This window comes from Nerophis ophidion, linkage group LG02 (assembly GCF_033978795.1).
Source record: "Nerophis ophidion isolate RoL-2023_Sa linkage group LG02, RoL_Noph_v1.0, whole genome shotgun sequence".
Taxonomy (NCBI): Eukaryota; Metazoa; Chordata; class Actinopteri; order Syngnathiformes; family Syngnathidae; genus Nerophis; species Nerophis ophidion.
This window is the reverse complement of record NC_084612.1, coordinates 60,410,590-60,433,924: the sequence shown is the minus strand read 5'-3', so window position 1 is coordinate 60,433,924 and position 23,335 is coordinate 60,410,590. Positions and strand designations below refer to the sequence as shown.

Here is a 23,335-nt window from a genome sequence, read left to right as displayed (position 1 = left end):
TTAAAACTAAAAATTTACCATAATTCAGGAATGAAACTTAAAAATAATGGTTCGATGACCCGCCCTATTTTGTCTCTGATTGGCCTGTCCCTAATGTTTTGCCCTAATCTTAACCAATCGTGACTCCTCATAGTAAACAACCAACCAATCATGGATTTTCTTAAACCAACCAATCCTTGTAGATTGTTCTTGTATATTTTGTCCACTGCAGCCGTAAACCAGAATGAACCAAAAATCGTACTCATTACAGGAAAACTGTAGTTGTTGGCAGGTATGGCAAAGAGACGGATCAAGATTTTAACACACATTGTATGTAGGTGGGGAAAAACTGTTTTTTTTTTTTGTATTCAATTGCAGCTTGCTTACATTAGATGCAGTCAGTGGTCATTTGTTTTACTTATTTAGTTACACTAATGGTTGTCCTCAAGGATCCATTTTAGGCCCTTTCTTTTTCAATCATTTGGGCTATTTAACTTGTTTAGTAAATAATACAACTCACATTTCTGCAGAAGTTCCTTAAAAACAGCAGATAGCTTCTGAAATTCTCACAAAAAAAATAGACCAAAACAATAAATGTTTACTGTAAAAGATGCTGGTTCTGCGGAATAAACAAAATAATAGTGATGGGAGAAGTCCGGACCCCCGGTCCCTAGCTTTCTGTAAATGTGGCATCCAAAAAAAATGTGTTGAATATCCATGCTTTGGACAAACTGAGTCAAAGAATTAGTGGAATGATTTTTTTTTTTTTCCAAAAGTGTCAATGAAGCCGTTCAGCATCTTCAGCTCCTCCCCCTCCCGTGGGTGTGACTGTCACAGGATGGACCAATCAAACGCCTCTATCAGCCCATCACTGACTCCTTTGTGCATCTTCTCCTCCTTCCATCAAGCCCGTCACTCAGACTTGGAGGAGCAGCAGGAAGACCAAGTTGAAGGCGGCCATGCAAAAAGCAGCAATGCACAATAACTTTTTGATCAACTAGAAAGATTTTTGAGGGCACAGGAGAGACTTTACTGAGGGAAACCGAAAGTGAGGAGCAAAGTTAAAAACGACGGGAGTATTGATCCATTGATTGATTGGTTGCTTGTTAGTCAGAGCGACTGAAGGATGGCAAACTCCGGACTCCAGTTGTTGGGTTACTTCCTAGCCTTGGGCGGCTGGATCAGCATCATCGCCACCACGGCTTTGCCCCAATGGAAGCAGTCGACTTACGTCGGTGACGCGATCATCACCGCTGTGGGTCTGTATGAGGGTCTGTGGATGAGCTGTGCTTCACAGAGCACGGGACAGGTCCAGTGCAAGATCTTTGACTCCATGCTTTCTCTCGACAGTGAGTACCATCAAAGCTTTCAGAGCCAATAAAATCAAATATTATATATACAGTATATTCACCAGTACCATATAAAAAAAAAATAACCTTTTGGGAAGAATTGTCATGTTTTGAAATCATTTGACAGATTGTGAAATCATTTTGATCAGTTGGGTGTGAAATTAAGAAGTATTTCACACATAATTACACATTCTACAATATTATCATCGCTATCATACTACTACACATGCTTAAAGATACGGGTGGCACTCATCATACCATTTAGTCATACAGGACTGTCTCAGAAAATTAGAATATTGTGATAAAGTCCTTTATTTTGTGTAATGCAACTAAAAACATGAAAATGTCATACATTCTGGATTCATTACACATCAACTGAAATATTGCAAGCCTTTTATTATTTTGATATTACTGATTATGGCATACAGCTTTTTAAATTTTTTGAGATAGGATTTTTGAGTTTTCTTAAGCTGTATGCCATAATCAGCAATATTAAAATAATAAAAGGCTTGCAATATTTCAGTTGATGTGTAATGAATCCAGAATGTATGACATTTTCATGTTTAGAAAATAAAGGACTTTATCACAATATTCTAATTTTCTGAGACAGTCCTGTAGAAGTACTTCATTTAAAAAACTGAACAAAAAAAATCATAAAAACAACGCAGAACAGTTCAGATATAGTAATTAATAATTATAATAAATAAATAATTCACAATGAAAACACACACACATACGCACACAAAATTCAAGCATTGTGATCAGATTTTCCATATTCAAAAAAGGAGTAGGAATAAGTGAATATTATGTCCTCCCACCCCTTATTCATACATTAACTCACTAGCTTTCTTGTACAATGATTCATTTACAGCTCTTAATTATATGTATATATATATCCATTTTGTACCGCATGTCCCCATCAAAATAATACACAATAATACCATAATAATACAATTCCAATTACAAAACCAAACCCAGCCACGCAACATTCAGAAAAGCAATCAACAGAGCAATTGATTGGGCACACAAACATGACACAAATTAATCCAAAAGTAGTCAAACAAAAATTAATAATATCAAAAACTGTATCAATATTAATAAGAATTCCAACGCAGCTGTGATCAGAAATCCCTCATTTACATTATCATCACAGCCATTAATAGAAATTTTAATATGTTATTAATCTTTCTCACATAAAACCAACAAATCATAGGTAAATAAATACCCATATAATAATAATAATAATAATGTAAACACCATTTTGAGGGTCACACACAAAATATACGTAATGTCCGAGATTTAGAGATGCTAAATTGGGACCCTAAGCAACATTTAATTTAATTTAATTGCATTTCATTTAATGTATTTAATGTCATCATTTTAAACATACGGTTAGATCAGGGGATGTCGTTGTGGTTTGCGAAGCCCTTTCAGACATTTTTGATTGAGGGCTTCATAAGTATAGATCAGGCCGGGGCAATTATTTTGCCTCTGGGGGGGTCAAATTCAGAGAAAAAAATATGCCTGGGGGCCGATATATCTATTTTTAGTAACACTAATACACAACCTCACAATAACGTCTGATTGAGTGCTAAAAACGTTACGATGGACCGCCTTAAAAACGGAATGGAATTGTGAATTTTTTTACTGACTGAGACCCCCAGAATGTACATGAAAATAAAGAATGTGGGATATACAATATTAACTATGAACGATAAAACACTGAATATTGACAACATATGAATGTCACACCCCCTCTCCATCCACATGTTTTACAATCAAGCAAAACGCAACAAAATTGCAACAAACAGCTAAATATGAAGGCGAAGGGTAAATAAACATCTAATATCTGATATACACTATCACTAAGCTTTAGAACTTCTGTTGTAAAAATGTCCGTCCGCGTCTGTCCCTGACACCCACATTTCGGGCTGGCCGCTCTGGAAACACCCTGTGGAAACGCTGCCCACCCACACTGCTTGGTGCTTGGTCTGAGCTGCTATGACTTAGATTACCATAGTAACTCATTAGATTACCTTAGTAACTAATGAGATTACCATAATCACTAATATACCATGCAAAAGTACAGATTCCAACCATTGAAAAACTTTGTATAGTTGAAGACTTACGGTCATTAGAAAAACCTCCCTGCACATCATTATGGCAGCTACACTTTCCACTTAAAAGATCTAAAAAAAATCATTCCGGAATGTCCAGCGGGCCAGATTGAAAAGCTTAACGGGCCACATGTGGCCCCCAGGCCTTAATTTGCCCAGATCTGGTATAAATGATTTGTTGATTGATTTTATTGTGTGGCTCTGATTCTTTTACACCATGTTACACCTTTTTATTTATGAGAAACTATTTTCAAACGTTATTAATCAAATTTGAATTAATTTGACGTCATGAATAATTTTTTTGTACTAAAACAAATTTATGGTAAAAATGTGTTTAATATTTTTAATTTGAACAATTTGTTTCTCACTTATCCTTTTTTTTATTTTTTTTAATCAATGGCACAAATGTTAAAAGGACAATTTCTATGTAGATGATTTGTTAGAAATTAAGTAAAATGATAGTGTTTTGCCGCTTATAGTTAAACTCCCGAATGTGTGTGAAAACTGTCACTGTTGGAACACTCAACAGATATTTGAAATCAAAATATCTTTGCATACATAATCAGTACGACAATACGTGTCATTGAGCTGATATGTCATATACAAAATGTATACATCAGACCTATATATATATATATATATATATATATATATATATATATATATATATGCTGGCTATAAAGAATGTGGTATTTATAATAACTATGAACGATAAAACACTGAATATAAACAACATTATGAACGTTGCTCCTTTTAACTTCTCAGACCACCTCGTCTTTTACAATCAAGCAAAACACAACAAAAATGCAACAAACCAGGTGAAATATGAACACAAATGTTATAAAAAAAAATGCAATCTGATAGAATATCACTTTTCTGCAGAACTTTGTTGTAAGAAATCTGCTTTTGTGGCTACAGTTTCGATTTTAAAGGTTTTGAAAAAAAAGTATTTGAAATGTCCAGCGGGCCGAATTGAAAATCTAAATGGGCACTGTCCGGTCCACGGACCGTATTTTCCCCAGATCTGGATAGATTTTAGGACTAGACTATCGGCTATTAGGAGGTAGTAACTACACAACAGCTAAGCATGCAATAGCACACAAGTTAGACGTGTATTAAGTATCCTTAAAGACCTACTGAAACCCACTCCTACCGACCACGCAGTCTGATCGTTTATATATCAATGATGAAATATTAACATTGCAACACATGCCAATACGGCCTTTTTAGTTTACTAAATTGCAATTTTAAATTTCCCGCGAGTTTCTTGTTGAAAACGTCGCAGAATGATGACTATTACGCGTGACGTCACGGACTGAGAGGAAAAACGCGCTGCACCACACACAGCTAAAAGTTGTCTGCGTTAATCGCATAATTACACAGTATTTTGGACATGTGTGTTGCTGAATATTTTGCAATTTGTAATTTAATATTGGAGACTATATAGAAGAATGCTGTTGGTGGAAAGCGGTGGATTGCAGCTGTCTTTAGCACCGAGACCTAGCCGGTGTTTCTTTGTTTGTTGTGAAAGCAGAGCAGTCAAGCGAACATGTTTTCTCTACGTCAACCAGCATGTTTTTGGATGGGGAAATTGTGATATATATCTTACCGAAGACATCAGTGGATTATTCGTCGTTCTGCAGCAGCTGTGGGCTTGGCACCTCGGCTTCTCTCTGAGACACTGTGTGTTTACCGCAGCCATCCGACCTCGAGGTATGTCTTTACAATCTTTAAAATCTCTCTAAAACACTATTAAAACAATAAGCAGATAAGGGATCTTCCAGAATTATCCTAGTAAATGTGTGTAATTACATCTGAAACGCTCACACTGCCGTCGCCCGGAGCCGTCGTTTTTTTTCTTTTTCCTATTCCTTCACTATCAGTATCCTAATTCACAAATCTTTCATCCGCGCTCAAATTAATGGGGAAATTGTCGCTTTCTCGGTCCGAATTGCTCTTACTGCTGGTGGCTCACATTATAAACAATGTGAGGATGTGAGGAGCCTTACAACCCGTGACGTCACGTGCACATCGTCTGCTACTTCCGGTACAGGCAAGGCTTTTTTATTAGCGACCAAAAGTTGCGAACTTTATCGTCGATGTTCTCTACTAAATACTTTTAGCAAAAATATGGCAATATCGCGAAATGATCAAGTATGACACATAGAATGGACCTGCTATCCCCGTTTAAATAAGAAAATCTCATTTCAGTAGGCCTTTAATTGAACAATACTGCAGTCTTAAACAACACATTTGTCAATATAACAAGTATCAAAGAGGCAGAAGCTTATTAGAAGTATTCAGTAACAAACGTGTCCCCATCATTTACCTTACTGTGTCATGTGCCTAACTTAACGAATAATTGTTGCCAAAAAACAAATTACAACCCCACTTCAAAAGCCTAAATCTGCCACAAGGTTAGTGTTTTTCATACTTGCCATTTTTTCTGACTGATTTTACTTGATCAAACATTTTCTAGCATTCCACACTACAAAATAACACAAGTATGTACTACTCAGTAGGCCTGCTGATGTATCGGATTAGTATCTATATCGGCCAACACCCCCTTATTAGTATTGTATCAGAAGTGAAAAAGTTGTATTAGGACACTAAATCTGACCAAATATTATGGTGATACATTGTGTTATTATATTGATATTTGTTGAAGGACAGTGATCTTAAATACATGATACTTTGAACCATGTGTATTTTAAATTGTTTTTGCATAAGAAACTATTATTATTATTATTATTATGTCAGCATTAATTTCAATAGTTTTTACTGTTAGCATTAATTTTAATAGTGTTTGTTGTTAGCATTAATCATTTTAATTTGTTACCTTACCGTTTATCTTAAGTGTTCAGTGTTAGCATTAATCCTATTAATTTGTTAGCATTTATCTTAATTGTGTTTAATAACAATGATCTTTATAGTTGTTCATGTCAGCAATAATTCTAATAGTTTTTGTTTGCATTAGTCTTAATAGTTGTTCATGTCAGCATTAATTTTAAGTTTTTAATGTTAGCAATAATGATAATGGGGTTTTTTTGTTAGCATTGATCATACTAGTGTTTATTGTTAGCATTAATCTTAATAGTTGATAATGTCAGCATTCATTTGAAGAGTTGTTATTTTTAGCACTGATCTTAAGTGTTTGTTAGCATTAATCTTAATAGTTTTTAATTTCAGCATTAGATGTAAAAGTATGGTATAGTTAACTTTAATCCTAATAGTGTTGTTACCATTAATTTGTTGGCATTAATCTCAATAGTACTTATTATCAGCAATAATTGTAATAGTGTATATTGTTAGCATTAATGCTATTCATTTGTTAGTATTAAACTTAATAGTCTTTATTGTTAGCATGATCTTATTAATTTGTTAGCATTTATCTTAATAGTATTTATTGTTAGCAATAATTGTAACAGTGTTTATTGTTAGCATTAATCTTATCAATTTGTTAGCATTAAACTTAATAGTGTTTATTATTAGCATGATCTTATTAATTTGTTAGCATTAATGTTATTGATTTGTTGGCATTCAGCTTAATAGTGTTTATTGTTAGCATGTTCTTATTAATGTATTAGCATTAATCTTAATAGTCTGCGATGAGGTGGCGACATGTCCTGGGGGTACGCAGCCTTCTGCCCGATTATAGCTGAGATAGGCTCCGGCGCCCCCTCGAATCCGAAGGGGATAAGCGGTAGTAAATGGATGGATAATCTTAATAGTATTTATTGATAGCAATAATTGTAATAGTGTTTATTGTTAGCAATAATCTTATTAATTTGTTAGCATTCAACTTAATAATGTTTATTTTTAGCATGATCTTATTAATGTTTTAGCATTAATCTTAATAGTATTTATTGTTAGCAATAATTGTAATAGAGTTTATTGTTAGCATTTATCCAATAATTTGTTAGCATTCAATTTAATAGTGTTTATTGTTAGCATGATCTTATTAATTTGGTACAATTAATCTTAATAGTATTTATTGTTAGCAATAATTGTAAGTGATTATTGTTACCAGTAATTTTAATCGTTTTTCATGTTAGCATTAAGGGCCTACTGAAATGAGATTTTCTCATTTAAGCGGGGATAGCAGGTCCATTCTATGTGTCATACTTGATCATTTCGTGATATTGCCGTATTTTGGCTGAAAGGATTTAGTGGAGAACATCGACGATAAAGTTCGCAACTTTTAGTTGCTAATAAAAAAAAGCCTTGCCTGTACCGGAAGTAGCAGATGATATGCGCGTGACGTCACGGGTTGTAGAGCTCCTCACATCTGAACATTGTTTACAATCATGGCCACCAGCAGCGAAAGCGACGATTTCCCCATTAATTTGAGCGAGGATGAAAGATTTGTGGATGGGGAAAGTGAGAGTGAAGGGCTAGGAAAAAAAAAAAGACGAGAGCAGTGGGAGCGATTTAGATGTTATTAGACATATTTACTAGGATAATTCTGGAAAATCCCTTATCTGTTTATTGTGTTACTAGTGTTTTAGTGAGATTATATGGTCGTACCTGTACATCCTGAAGGTCGGCCCCGCACCTTTCTTCAGCACCAGTTGACGGGTGGTGGCAATGCCCATCTCTGCCCTTCGCAAGGGACCCTCTTTGAAACAAGATCTTTCGAAATGATCGCTGCATAATACACTGTACTTTGTGTGTGGTCCAATCCAACCGTGTTCGCTTGACATCTCTGTTCCATAGTAAAGCTTGACTGTCATCCTTTGGTAGTGTAAATTATGAAACACCGGCTGTGTTTGTGTTGGCCGCAATACACCGCTTCTCACCTACAGCTTTCTTCTTTGACGTCTCCATTATTCATTGAACAAATTGCAAAAGATTCAGCAACACAGACGTCCATAATACTGTGGAATTATGCGATGCAAACAGACGACTTATAGCTGGGAACAGTGCTGGAACAAAATGTCCTCTACAATGAATGACGTCAAGCGCACGCGTCATCATACCGCAACGTTTTAGCATGTGTTGCTATGTTAATATTTCATCATTGATATATAAACTATCAGACTGCGTGGTCGGTAGTAGTGGGTTTCAGTAGGCCTTTAATCTGATTAATTTGTCAGCATTAATCATAATAGTGTTTATTGTTGGCATTAATCTTAATGTTTTTTTTCGTTGACATTTTGAGTGTTTAATGTCAGCATTAATCTTAGTAATAGTCTTTATTGGAAGCATTAATCTTAATAGTTGGTCCTGTCCGCATTTATTGTCATGGTTCTTATTGTTAGCATCAATCCCAATAGTGTTTATTGTTAGCATTAATCTAATTAATCTGTTGGCATCCTCTTAATAATGTTGATTGTCAGCATGAATCTTTATAGTGTATATTGCTGGCATTGAGCTTAATTGTTGCTCATGTGAACATTAATTTGAATAGTTTTTATTGTTAGCATTGGTATTAATATAGGCTTTCCATACTATGATACTAATAATATTAGGTTATTAGCAAGATGGCTTTTAATGCTGCTTTGTCTGCGGGTTCAAGTTGACGACTGTTTCCTCAGACCCTTGAGCAAGTCATTGATCTTCTCTCCCCTCTATGGTATTTTTTGTCAAGATGAGTCCAATAAGTGATGCTGGATATTACATTCCTTGAGCAGCAACACATAAGCACACAGGCGTTGTTATTAATTTCTGTCAACAAATATTTGCATTTCTCTTGGACAACTTTACATGCGATTTCTCCTTTTTGACAAAGGCAGTTTGTGGCTAATGAGGGTGTGAAGGTAAGAAGAGAAAAGGCCAGCCTGTACCACCTAGTGGATGATTTAGGAACAACATTTTGTTCATGCATGTTTGCCTTTAAAATGTATTCAAGGATTCAAATCAGAAATATAAGGGACAAGCAGTGGAAAATGGATGGAAGTAGTATCCTAACATACATATATTAAATACCAGGTGAAAAATACAGTGGGTTTGGATAAATGTTGTTTCATTCCCGTGAGAATCCTGCGTGTGACTGAAGCATTAAGGAGTGGAAGATTGGCTAGTTCGGGCTTCACGGTGGCAGAGGGGTTAGTGCGTCTGCCTCACAATACGAAGGTGCTGCAGTCCTGGGTTCAATTGTGGTAACCCTCTTTTGATACATGTTAGCTTCCACGCTATTCCTGCCCTATTTATGTCCCTAGCTTCCATGCTAGCGCTTTCTGTTTGTTTTGTCTTAGTGCCTTTGTGCAAGTCTTTTTTTTCCTAGTCTGTTTTATAGTGTGTAATTAAATTATCATTCCTACCTTCACACTATGTTCCATCTCCGCTGCACCCACGAGAACGCAAACATGCACCACAATGCCAGCAAAGCGTCACAGAAGAGTCAGAGCAGACGGAAGTTCTCTCGCTGCACAGGTCGAAGACTTCGATAAGATGACGTGGGAAATAGCCCAAGCGATGCAGACAGGGACATGTCGCTACGCGCCAGAGATGATCTGGGAGCCTGGACGTCGCCAAGCTCCATTCGACTTCTCTTGGCATGACGATGTACTCTCTTGCCCTGCGCGTACTCGTCAGCGAGGGCGGAAGTCCAAGAGGAAGGCTTTGCTTCGCGATGGAGACGCGCTGAGCCCGCCATCACTTCCTCCGGGACACAGCCACCTCCAACCCGTCCAGGACTCACCCTACACACCTGGTAATCCTTTTTTTTTGTTCCTTTATTCACTCCTCCGGCTGGCCTGGCAGTCACAGGTACCGCAGCCGTGACGTCAGCCATCTGACGTCCCCAGACCAGAGTGGAGATGAAGAATTTTTTTTGGAACATGCACTCCCTCAATCGTCCACAGGAAATTTAAATGACACTATTAGACTCCTTAAGGACATTTGTTTCTAGTCTCAATTTAAATCTTTGTGTTCTGAAACCCCACCACCTGTGACTTTGGCTCCTCCAACCCAGTCTACCTCTTTCTGTTCCTCCCCCCACCCACCCCTAGAGGTAGTTTCAGACCGTGGAGAGCGCGTCTGGCATCCGCTTTTGGAAGGGGGTCTAGTGCTGGTACCTGTGCTACGGAGGTAGCACAGCGGCGCTCAGCCAAACCTCTACCTCCACAAAGACCTCCTCCACCGGTCTTTTGCCCCGCCAAACCGCAACCTCCTGTGCGTCCTCTTCCACCGGTATTCCAGTTAGCCAAACCGCTACTTCCTCTTAGGTCGCCTCCACCGGCACCACAGCTATCTGCACCTGTAGCTAGTCCTAGCCCCAGTCATAGCCCAAGTCCTAGCCCAAGCCATAGCCACAGTCATAGTCCTACTCCTAGTCATAGTTTGAGTCCTGGTCCTTGTCCTAGTCTTAGTTCTAGTCTTAGTCATAGTCATAGTCTTAGTCACAGTCCAAGTCATAGTCTTAGTCCTAGTCATAGTTTGAGTCCAAGTCTTAGTCCGAGTTTGTGTCATAGTCCTAGTCCAGGTCTGGATCCCACTCCAGCACCTGACAATTTTTTCCTGGATCCCACTCCAGCACCAGACTCTGTGCTGGATCCCACTCCAGCACCTGACACTATGCTGGTTCCCACTCCAGCACCGGACTCAATGCTGGATTCCACTCCAGCACTGGACACAATGCTGGATTCCACTCCAGCACCTGCTCCTCGGCCGGCATCAGCCCCTGCTCCTCGGCCGGCATCAGGACCTGCTCCTCGACCGTCTCCTGCATCAGTGCCTGCTTCGACTGCAGCCCCCACATCTTCATCTGCTGCACTCAGGCCTGCTTTGGCTGCAGTTCCCGCACCTTCTTCGTCTGCAGCTTCCAAGCCTGCCATGATGACGGCTCCGAAGCACCCGCCTTCACGTCGGCCACGAATGTGGCCGTGCCCAGGTCATCCTCCTCGCCGGGCACTTCCTCCTCCATGTCGGCCACGGATGTGGTCTCTACGAGGTCGACTGCCAAGACTTTTGGGGCAGCGGCGTTACATCCGCCGCCGCCACCTGACTTGTCCTCGGTGGATTCGGGGACACGTGACCTGACAACCCTCGACTGTGTCCTCCCTCCGCCCTCCCTTCATGTTTGGACTTTTTTTAATATGTGGGGGGGTTCATGCTTGAGTTTTTGAGACATCGGTGATCTGTCCCTTGAGGGGGTGCTTCTGTCATGATCCAAGTCTTGGATCCTGTCATGTTCTGTTTTATCACCCTGTTTTGTATTTGACGTCCTTGGATCCTGGTGGCACTTCCTGTTTTGTTTCTGTTGTCATAGTAACTCATTAGTGTCGCCTGTCTCTTGTTTGTCGTTGCGCACCTGATTAGTGATTATCTCCTTATTTAAGACCTCCTTTGTTCGCCATTCGCTCTCGGACTCTTATTTGCTTCTATGCAACAGATGACGTCGCTCTTCCCGCATTGTGGTAACCCTCTTTTGATACTTGTTAGCTTCCACGCTATTCCTGCCCTGTTTATGTCCCTAGCTTCCATGCTAGCGCTTTTTGTTTGTATTGTCATAGTGCTTTTGTGCAAGTCTTTTTGTTCCTAGTCTGTTTTATAGTGTGTAATTAAATTATCATTCCTACCTTCACGCTGTGTTCCACCTCCGCTGCACCCACGAGAATGCAAACACGCACCACGATGCCAGCAAAGCGTCACAATTACGCTTTAAGTGAGGCATGAGGCTAAAAAACAATCCAGACCCACTATACATCAGAACTGAATGGATTATGTTTAATTTCCTTAACATATATCAAAGATATGTTCAAAATGTCCATCATGGGACTATGACATTTACATGATCAAAATATTGTGTAATGTAAAAAAAATATGCTGACATCATTATTGATTTCTGTGGGTGTAATGATGAATATTGGTGTTCCAGAAAGCAGAAAGTTGATTATAAATACCTTTTACATGAGGGAAATTCAGGGTTTTTCAGAAAGCGAGATAGTCAAACTCAATTTCCATGGTGACTTACTCTGTGACCCTATTCTGCTCCTTGACCCTGACCTGACTGAACGTGAAGCAATAACTCAGACATGACGCGTGTCTTCATTTTTAACCGATAGACTTTCAAGCTAAATGTATGAGCCATATCATTTACAATAAATCAAATAATTTGACAACAAGAGCTGATATTGCAGGTTATTTTTCTATAAATCTATAAAAAAAATGTGCGTACATTATGTAGCTTTGAGTACCTTGAAGGTAGAAAAGCGCTATACAAGTACAACCCATTTACCATTTATTAGCAAATTGGTCTAACAAAAAATTATATACGAAGGCGCAAAAAATAAACGCCATTCTGCCAATTACCACTACATAGTTTACAGAAGTGTTTCTACTCAGTGGCCCAGTGGTTAGAGTTGTGAGTTCAAACTCCGGCCGAGTCATACCAAAGACTATAAAAATGGGACCCATTACCTCCCTGCTTGGCACTCAGCATCAAGGGTTGGAATTGGGGGTTAAATCACCATAACATGGTCCCCGGGCGCGGCACCGCTGCTGCCCACTGCTCCCCTCACCTCCCAGGGGGTGATCAAGGGGATGGGTCAAATGCAGAGGACAAATTTCACCACACCTTGTGTGTGTGTGTGTGTGTGTGTGACAATTATTGGTACTTTAACTTCTTAACCATAGGGCTGGGGCCCATTGTTCAGAGCTGTAAATAGAGCGAGTATGGCCAACACTGTTCAAAGTTTATAGCAAACATGGGGCCCTGTAGTCATCAATCCATCCATCCATTTTATTCCGCTTATCCGAGGTCGGGTCATGGGGGCAGCAGCCTAAGCAGGGGTGCCCAGACTTCCCTTTCCCCAGCCATTTTGTCCAGCTCCTCCCGGTGGATACCGAAGCGTTCCCAGGCCAGCCAGGAGACATAGTCTTCCCAACGTGTCCTGGGTCTTCCCCGTGGCCTCCTACCCGTCGGACGTGCCCGAAACCCCTCCCGAGCGAGGCGTTCAGGTGGCATCCTGACCAGATGCCCGAACCACCTCATCTGGCTCCTCTCCATGTGAAGGAGCAGGGGTTTTACTTTGAGCTCCTACTGAATGACAGAGCTTCTCATCCTATCTCTAAGGGAGAGCCCCGCCACCCGGTGGAGGAAACTAATTTCGTCCTTTCGGTCATAACCCAAAGCTCATGAACATAAGTGAGGATGGGAACATATATCGACCGGTAAATTGAGAGCTTTGCCTTCCGGCTCAGCTCCTTCTTCACCACAACAGATCGATACAGCGTCCGCATTACTGAAAAGAACGCACCGATCCGCCTGTCGATCTCACGATCCACTCTTCCCTCACTCGTGAACAAGACTCCGAGGTACTCCAACTCCTCCACTTGGGGCAAGATCTCCTCCCCAACCCGTAGATGGCAACCTCACCCTTTTCACATGGCACCCTGTAGTTATGTGAAGGGCTTTTCACCAATCATATAGGCAAAATTCTGGCCATATTCTCTCCGATTGGGCAAAAGCCCCTCACGTGACTACAGAGCGCCATGTTTACTACCATCTTTGAAACCGAGTTGGTCATACTCTGTATAGACTTCTCGCCCAGTGTCGGGCCGCAAGCGCCGCCAAATAATATCTGTTTCTCAGCTGTGGTCCGTATGAGCCACAGCGGTACTCAGTTGTAATACACTTTTTCGCCACTTGTGGTAGTAATGACAATATCTAACAAACACAAGAAGTCTGGAGCTAAAGTTATAGAGCAGTTTCTAAAGCGCAAAAATTATGACCTAAGTGGTGAAGCTGTTTTTTTCATTTGCATTTTAATTTTACTGTCAGTTTATTTCAGAAACGTATGTATTATTAATTTAGTTTATTTTAGCACAACATTGTTGTTGTCAACTATTTATTAGGCCCTACCTTATACAGTATACTTGGTTAGTTCTTAATTTTCTAATCAGCCTGACCTAAATCTAAGGTTTATGTGTTAAATATGTGACGCTTTGCCGGCATTGTGGTGATGCGGGTGCGTTCTCTCATTGATGCAGTCGGATAAGACACAGCGTGAAGGTAAGAAATGATGATTTATTTATACTAAAGAACAAACTAAGAACAAATACACTTGCACAGGGCACTAAAGGAAAAACAAACAGAACTAGCATGGGAGCTAGAAAGAACAAAAAGCGCTAGCATGTGAGCTAGGGACAAGCAACGGAATAGCGTGGAAGCTAAGAAGTACAAAAAGTATTTTACCACAAGTGGGAGTTAGCGACGTCACCTGTTGCATCGAATACAAAGTAGAATGCGAGAAATAATGAACAAAGAAGGCTGGCTTGAATACAGGAACGTAATCACAAGGCAGGTGTGGTAAAAAACAAGATGCAGGTGACACTAATACGTAACTATGGCAATGGAAACAAACAGGAAGTACCACCAGGAACTAAGGAAGACAAATACTAAACAGGATGTGATACAAAGACGGAACAAAAACAAAATATGACATGATCCAAGTAGCGGATCAAGACAAAATAAATATTCATCTTTGTGACTAACACATCCTTTCATATCCAAGGTTGTAAACTGTAAAAAGTTTGATTTACTGTAATTATTTAATAAGAATACAATCAAGAGTAAGATTACTAATACAGTGCGGACGGAAAAGTTGTGTCTAGATTTTGTTCATAATGTACAGGATACGGGTGTAAGCAATACTCTCGAATGATGAATTAAATAATGTATTTACTCCGCTGTTGTTGTCTTGTGATGCAGCTGTCAATGATGCAATGTAAATCCTGGACACAAATGTGTTTGTTTGGATTAAATGAATTCATAACAGTGAGGGAATAACTTTTCCTTTGAAAAAACGTATTCACTAATTTTCAGGGCCAGCTGGGCACCATATAGGATGTGTCTGATTTTGCAAAGAAACGTTATTTGGAGGGATATGTTTTTGCTGCAAGATTTTGTAAAATATATCAAAATTAAATTTTTGCAGTAAATAGGCATTTATTAAATGTTCATATCGTTTTGGGTTGTTAGAAACCCACATCAGCAGGATGGCTGTTTCAGGAAAAGCGCCACAAAAATATGAATGAATGCAGCATTTTATATTACATTATATTTATATATATATTTATATATATACACACACGCACACACACACACACGCATAAATATATATAATTTATCCGTTGATACAGAAGCGGTGTTGTACCGGTACCAAAATTATTTTGATACTTTTCTAAATAAAGGGGACCACAAAAAATAGCATTATTGGCTTTATTTTAACAAAAAGTCTTATGGTACAGTACATTAAACCTATGTTTCTTATTGCAATTTTGTCCTTAAATAAAGTTTTGAACATACAAGACAACTTGTCTTGTATTAGTAGATAAGCAAACAAAGGCTCCTAATTTAGCTGCTGACATATGCAGTAACATATTGTGTCATTTAATCATATTATTTTGTCAAAATTATTAAGGACAAGCGGTAAGAAATAAATTATTAATCAACTTGTTCATTTACATGGTGTGGTGGACGGGTACTTTTCAGAGGGGGTATAGTACCAAATATGATTCATTAGTATCGCGGTGCTATGCTAATACCGGTATACTGTACAACCCTTATATATATATATATATATATATATATATATATATATACACACACACACACACATGTATATCATATACACATACTGTATATATAGCCTGTTTTCACTTATGCATTGATATAGATTTAGGTTTATGTATATACAGTATATATATGTATATATATATATATAAACTTTTTTTTAACTTTTTCAATAAAATACTGCATTTAAGTTTATGCTATGCCATCAATTCAATCAAATATAATTTTACCGTATTAGTTAAAAAAATGTTGATATTCAGCATGAACACACTTTCACACTTTTCCCTACAAGCTGGGTAGAGAAATATAACTTTCTCTCTCCACAGTTGCTGTGGCGGCTCTTAAAATCAGTGCTCTTAAAATCAGTGTCTAATCATGTCTTTTTAATTTGGTCTTAACTCGGGGTCATTCACTCCATCCTTCCACCAGCTCAGACTTCAGGTTTAAACTCAGATTGTTAAACATCCTAACATGGGAAACCTCCAGGAGTACTCTTGTTCCGGGCAGCGTGGTGGCACAGGGGTTAGTGCGTGTGCCTCTCGATAAGAAGGTCCTGGGTTCGATCCCCGGGCTTGCGGTCTTTCTGTGTGGTGTTTGCATGATTTCCCCTTGACTGCGTGGATTCCCGCCGGGTTCTACGGCTTCCTTGCACCTCCAAAGACATGCACCTGGGGATAGGCCCCTCCAAAGACATGCACCTGGGGATAGGCCCCTCCCACCTCCAAAGACATGCACCTGGGGATAGGTTGATAGGCACCACTAAATGAGCCCTAGTGTGTGAATGTTGTCTGTCTGAGGTAGAGCTGGGATAGGCTCCAGCCACCCTGAGAGCTATGGCTGAATGGCTGAATGGCTTTTGAGTTTGTAATACGCAGCACAATATGATAAGACTCTAATAATATATAATAATATCTATAAAGTATGAGAACACATTTGATGTTTTTTTTGTACACAGCTAGCTCCACAGTGTTGTACTAGCAAGAATGATGTGCTGCATGTATCATCATGATTAATATTTTACCGGTAGTTAAATTTGTCTGTTGGTCAAACTGACCGCGTAGGATTTTTCCAGTTGATTTTGAGTAAGCACTTCATTTATGAACATCACATAAACACTGTCAAGTCATGCCGGTACTGACTTTCTCGGCTTCTGTCTCTATTCGTACTTCCTAAGCTTCTATCATCATCGGCGGTCACTCGAACCAGTATGACGATCCTCCTGGTAGGGGTGTATCCCTTTTATGGAGGATGCCTGCGCGTGACTTAGTTTAACGTGGGGTGACTGGTGCACAGACAGTCATCACACGATCCTTGACAGAAATCGGGTCAGGGTCCATTGGCATGGAGTCCAAGACGACCGGGGACCCTTTTCTGCTACAGCCTGCTTCTGCCATCGCAGCCGTTGTGGTAGTTCTTAAATCTATTAGTTGAGGTCTTCACCGTATCCCTGGCTAGGGGGCAGTCAGGTACTAGGCCTTTGCCAGGGGCCACCTGGGGTAACAGTAGTAAAGGAGTTAATTCTCCTCGTGCCCCCAAGACCCCATAGAGGAGCCTCCACTGCCGGATGCACTTTAACGTCATGCCCAGGACACTAAGCTTCTATAACCAGCGGTTCATATTCCATATATTCAGCTTCAAAACGATAAGGATGTGAATCAATCAATCAATCAATCAATGTTTACTTATATAGCCCTAAATCACTAGTGTCTCAAAGGGCTGCACAAACCACTACGACATCCTCGGTAGGCCCACATAAGGGCAAGGAAAACTCACACCCAGTGGGACATCGGTGACAATAATGACCCAGTGGGACGTCGGTGACAATGATGACTATGAGAACATGATACTGTGATACTGATGATACTGATGACTATGAGAACATATGAGAACATGATACTGTGAAAGATCAATCCATAATGGATCCAACACAGTCGCGAGAGTCCAGTCCAAAGCGGATCCAACACAGCAGCGAGAGTCCCGTTCACAGCGGAGCCAGTAAGAAACCATCCCAAGCGGAGGCTGATCAGCAGCGCAGAGATGTCCCCAGCCGATACACAGGCGAGCAGTACATGGCCACCGGATCGGACCGGACTCCCCTCATTCGTCCAAAAATAGCCATCTTTGTCATCTATTACAAAAACTGCCATGATTCCAACTCACACACGTTTGTTGCCTTAAGTCCTAAGTGCGTTGCTATGGGCACGGAAATAAATGCACCGAGGAAATAAATTCAGGTAATGTTTAAAACGACCAAAATGCGGTAAATATTGTACATATTACATGTTTTTATGAACGCGTCTGTTACTACATTACATATATACTTACATGGTGTATATAAAACGTTGACGGACGGGTTTGTAGTTGTTGCAGAAGGCTTTGAAGGCTACAATGGTGACTCCCATTAGCCGCATCTTGCAAGCATTTTTTTTCTTCAGAATCGTAAATCAAAATAAAAACGTGTGTCATTGAAATTACATAAGGATTGTGAATGATGGGCAAAATAAAATTTAAAAAATTGCAGTTCCGCTTTATGCAAACCTTAGAGTAGATTCCTGTTAGCCCCGCCCACTGACACTGATGGCTGAGTTTGACGGATCAAATAAATTAATTAAGCGGCGCTAACACACATGTTCATGTATAAACTAAATATATCATTTTTACAATAACTAAATTGTAATAAATACATCATTAAATCTGAAAATATTTACTTCAGTTGTGAACAATATATATTAAATCGTGAAATAGGAAGGAAATCGCAAAAAGCCACTGCCTGACCAGGGCTCAGAAAATCTGCAGAGACTCCTCCCACCCCCACCAAGGACTGTTTTCACTGCTGGACTCTTGAAAGAGGTTCCACAGCCTCTATAGCAGAACCTCCAGGTTCTGTAACAGCTTCTTCCCTCAGGCCGTAATGCTCTTGAACGCATCATAATAATCCCCTCAATTCCCCCCAAAAATGGATTAACTGGCTGGAATATAAAGACAATATAACATACATCCATAAATGTGGATGCATATGCAAAAGTGCAATATATTTATCTGTACAGTAATCTATTTATTTATATCTGTACTTTGTTGCTTTTTTTTTTATTATCCTGCACTACCATGAGCTAATGCAACGAAATGTTGTTCTTATTTGTACTGTAAAGTTCAAATTTGAATGATAATAAAAAGAAAGTCTAAGTCTAGGTCAAAGTCTGATTGTGAAATAGTTTTTTATATCATTAATTAATGAAATAGCAAATAGAATCATGAAAAAACTAAGTTATTAAATAAGAAAACAGTAATTAATTAAATGATTAAAAAATAATCAAATTATGAAATGATAAAATGATGAATTAATATTTATTTTTAGATTAAATAAATTAACAATTATTAACAAATGTATGCTTTTAATGCCGATTTTAATTATTTGATTACATATTTAAGTAATTATTTAAAAATGTTATTTATTTATTTAATTTGTTGTCATTTGAGCCCCAATACCATAAGTCAGTGGTTCTCAAATGGGGGTACGCATACCCCTGGGGGTACTTGAAGTGATAACAAGGGGTACGTACATTTTTTTTTAAATATTCTAATAATAGCAACAATTCAAAAATCCTTTATAAATATATTTATTGAATAATACTTCAACAAAATATGAATGTAAGTTCATAAACTGTGAAAAGAAATGCAGCAATACAATATTCAGTGTTGACAACTAGATTTTTTGTGGACATGTTCCATAAATATTGATGTTAAAAACATTTTTTTTGTAAAAGAAATGTTCAGAATTAAGTTCATGAATCCAGATGGATCTCTATTACAATCCTCAAAGAGGGCACTTTAAGTTGATGATTACTTCTATGTGTAGAAATCTTTATTTATAATTGAATCACTTGTTTGTTTTTCAACAAGTTTTTAGTTATTTTTATATTTGTTTTTCCAAATAGTTCAAGAGAGACCACTACAAATGAGCAATGTTTTGCATTGCTATACAATTTAATAAATCAGAAACTGATGACATAGTGCTGTATTTTACTTCTTTATCTCTTTTTTTCAATCAAAAATGCTTTGCTCTGATTAGGGGGTACTTGAATTTAAAAAAATGTTCACAGGGGGTACATCACTGAAAAAAGGTTGAGAACCACTGCTATAAGTCATATAATGGGACTTTCTGTTAATGATATAGCCAACATTATTTTCACAATAAAATGATGATTATGTGCAAGTTATTGTGTGTGTAATAATGTGGAGATGTTTTCCTCCTACTAAGATATGTGAGAGTTTTATTTTATTTTTTTTAAAGTTTCGGTTGTGTTTTAATCTTTTTTTTGTTTGCCAAAGAAAACCCAGCAGAAACGTGGATGCTTTTGTGTTGGTTTGCAGTGATTCTGAATTTTGATGTTTTTCTTGTAGTCCACATCCAGACGTGTCGCGCCCTGATGGTGTTGGCGGTGCTGATCGGCCTAATCGGCATCATCATCAGCGTGGTGGGCATGAAGTGCACAAAGGTTGGAGATACCAACCCACCCATCAAGATGCGTATCGCCGTGACGGGAGGGGTTCTCTTCCTTCTTGCAGGTGTTTTTTTTTTTTTTTTTTACATCAAACTTTTATATGGATATGAATTATGTGTCGCTGTAAACATGTCAAGCGGCGCAAACTGCTGATGTCACTTTGATGCTGGACAGGTTGCGGCCTCTCATACTTTGTCTAATGAGAAGTCACCTGTCAATTTTCAGATTCATCATTTTTTATTTATTTTTTACAGTGTGACTGTTTGAAGCAAAATAATACTAAGGTGACATCCCGCAAAAGCATGGCATGGGTCCTCAAAATGTCTGTCTTCTCTGCTTAAGAGCATACATCCTCTTATCAGATAAGGGGGTTGTCCTTGAGCAACCATTTGAATGAGGTTCCCATGGCAACAGGCCCTGTGCTCCTGATTAGTGTGTGGGGGATGCCGCTCGCAAATACCTCATACTTTAGTGCCATAGGATGTGTGACACTGGAGGGGTGTGTGACTTTAAAACCCACCATTTACAGTTATACCCTTTGATTCAAGGTTTTCCATGCCAAGGACGCCCAAACTATTGGAGCGATGGAACAGGGACCCCTTATTTACAAAACCCAAAACCAGTGAAGTTGGCACGTTGTGTAAATTGTACACAAAAACAGAATACAATGAGTTGCAAACCTTTTCAGGTTTTGAAGCAACGTATGTTGCCATCCAAGCAACGTTATCAATGCTTATTTCCGCAAGACAATGCCGAGCCATGTGTTACAACAGTGTGGCTTCAAGGTAAAAGAGTGCGGGTACTAGACTGGCCTGCCTGTAGTCCTGACCTGTCTCCTATTGAAAATGTGTGGGGCAATATGAAGCCTAAAATACCACAACGGAGACCCCGGACTGTTGAACAACTTAAGCTGTACCTCAAGCAAGAAAGGGAAAGAATTCCACCTGAAAACCTTAAAAAATGGTTTTCCTCAGTTCCCAAACGTTTACTGAGTGTTGTTAAAAGGAAGGGCCATGTAACACAGTAGTAAAAATGCCCCTATGTCAAATTTTTTGCTGCCATTAAATTCTAAATTAATTATAATTTGCAAAACAAAAAGTAGGTTTCTTAGTTCGAACATTAAAAATCTTGTCATTGCAGTCCATTCAACTGAATATAAGTTGAAAGGGATTTGCAAATCATTGTATTCTGGGTTTATTTACCATTTACAGAACGTGTAAATTTCACTGGTTTTGGGTTGTGTATATGTCCATATTTCCTACTGTATTTACAATTATGTTTTAAATAAAACATGTCTTATATGTACCTTGTTATTGTGTAATACTAGGATATTGGAATAAAACATTATAGCACCGTTATATAGATAGCCTGCAGCTAGTGCTGCCAATCGTTGCGCTGGAAACAGCTGCTAATTACTATCTGGCAAATAGAGCGCTAATCTCTAGCTACCTAAAATGCTAACATGAAAATAATAACCTATTAATATTTTTATTTTAAACCTACACGGAACCGTGAGCAGAGTGGCCATGCCATTGCCATTTGTGAACTACACAACAGCGTGTAATGTTAAAGTGTATCTAAGAACATTTTGTGATAAAACTGCAGGGAAAGAAATATATTTTTAAAATGTCTACATCAACCAAAATTTCATGACCTCCCTGCAGTAACTTTGCAGACCCCATAAGAGTCAAGGACCCTCTGTTGAAGACCTCTGATCTAGTCAGTTGTTCCATTGCGGACATTTGCGCTTAAAGACCTGCTAACTAACAGGCAAACTAACCAACCGCAATGATTACATTGGCGGTGGTGATTTCTACAACTATCAGTACAGAACTATTACCATGTTTTAGGAACTTATTACAGTACATCCTACAGACACGTGCAATTAGATATCTGAACCCCCTTTCTAAATGTGAAGATGTTTCACTGATGGCGTGGTAGGATCCAAACTAACATGTTGGTCTTTTCTTCTCACAGGTCTGTGTACCCTGGTTTCAGTTTCCTGGTATGCAGCTCAGGTGTCCTACCAGTTCTTCAACCCAAATACCCCAGCCAACGCCAGGTAGGATTCAAAGTCCATCCATTCAGGTATCAGATGTGGTGGAGGAACCATCTCGATCGTGTGCATTTCGAGAGGTGCCAAGACATCTTGAAGAGGCTAATATGACTTAGACTTAGACAAACTTTAATGATCCACAAGGGAAATTGTTCAACACTGTAGCTCAGTTACAATAATGGAAAGTGTAAGGATGGAAAGGACAATGCAGGTATAAATAGACTAGATATAGCGATGTAAAATATAACATATCTGCGAATATGGAGAAATATTTCATAATAAGAATTGATATGAGTAAATAAGAGTACTGAATGAGCACCAGAGGTTGTCTTTTAGCACTGTGTGATCTATGTCACCAATGAATGTGATATGTTGCTATTTCCCTATTTTGTCAAACAATTCAAATCATTCCATATTCAAAATGTTCCTCACTCATCTGTACCATCTATTAAAAAATCCTGAAAATTCAAATTTTTCCCTATGATATGGTAGACGGAACACTGTAGGCCGCCAGATGGTGCCCAGTGGACGTGGACTTATGGGCTGGAGATGTCAATCCGTCGATCCATGTTCTTCGCAGGGTGCAGTCTCAGTAGGTTCATCCAGACTTTTAGGTCTCTGGCCACATCATCCAGTTCCACTGAAGGAACACAGAAACATAGATCTACTTAAGAGCTTTCTTCTAGCTGGGTATGTCCAGAATACCTCACCAGAGAGTTGTCCAGGCAGCAATAGCCCTATCCACCTCAACTGGATCCTCTCCATTTGAAGGAGAAGCAGTTATACTCTGAGCTTATCCGGAATCACCAAGC

General features: G+C 39.0%; 1 protein-coding gene across 3 annotated transcripts in view; it reads left to right on the top strand.

Annotated features, from left to right (window-relative positions):
- The window catches only part of cldn19 (claudin 19), a 59,425-nt gene that overhangs the window by 17,933 nt on the left and 18,157 nt on the right, over positions 1-23,335 (top strand). For 2 of the 3 annotated variants that reach the window (XM_061887789.1, XM_061887778.1), the window contains exons 3-5: positions 756-1,328; positions 20,367-20,531; positions 22,445-22,529. In XM_061887789.1, coding sequence (XP_061743773.1) covers positions 1,106-1,328; positions 20,367-20,531; positions 22,445-22,529 — 473 coding nt within the window. In that variant the 5' untranslated portion in view covers positions 756-1,105. The remainder of the gene's footprint in view (positions 1-755; positions 1,329-20,366; positions 20,532-22,444; positions 22,530-23,335) is intronic. The other variant, XM_061887783.1, reaches the window with a different exon arrangement.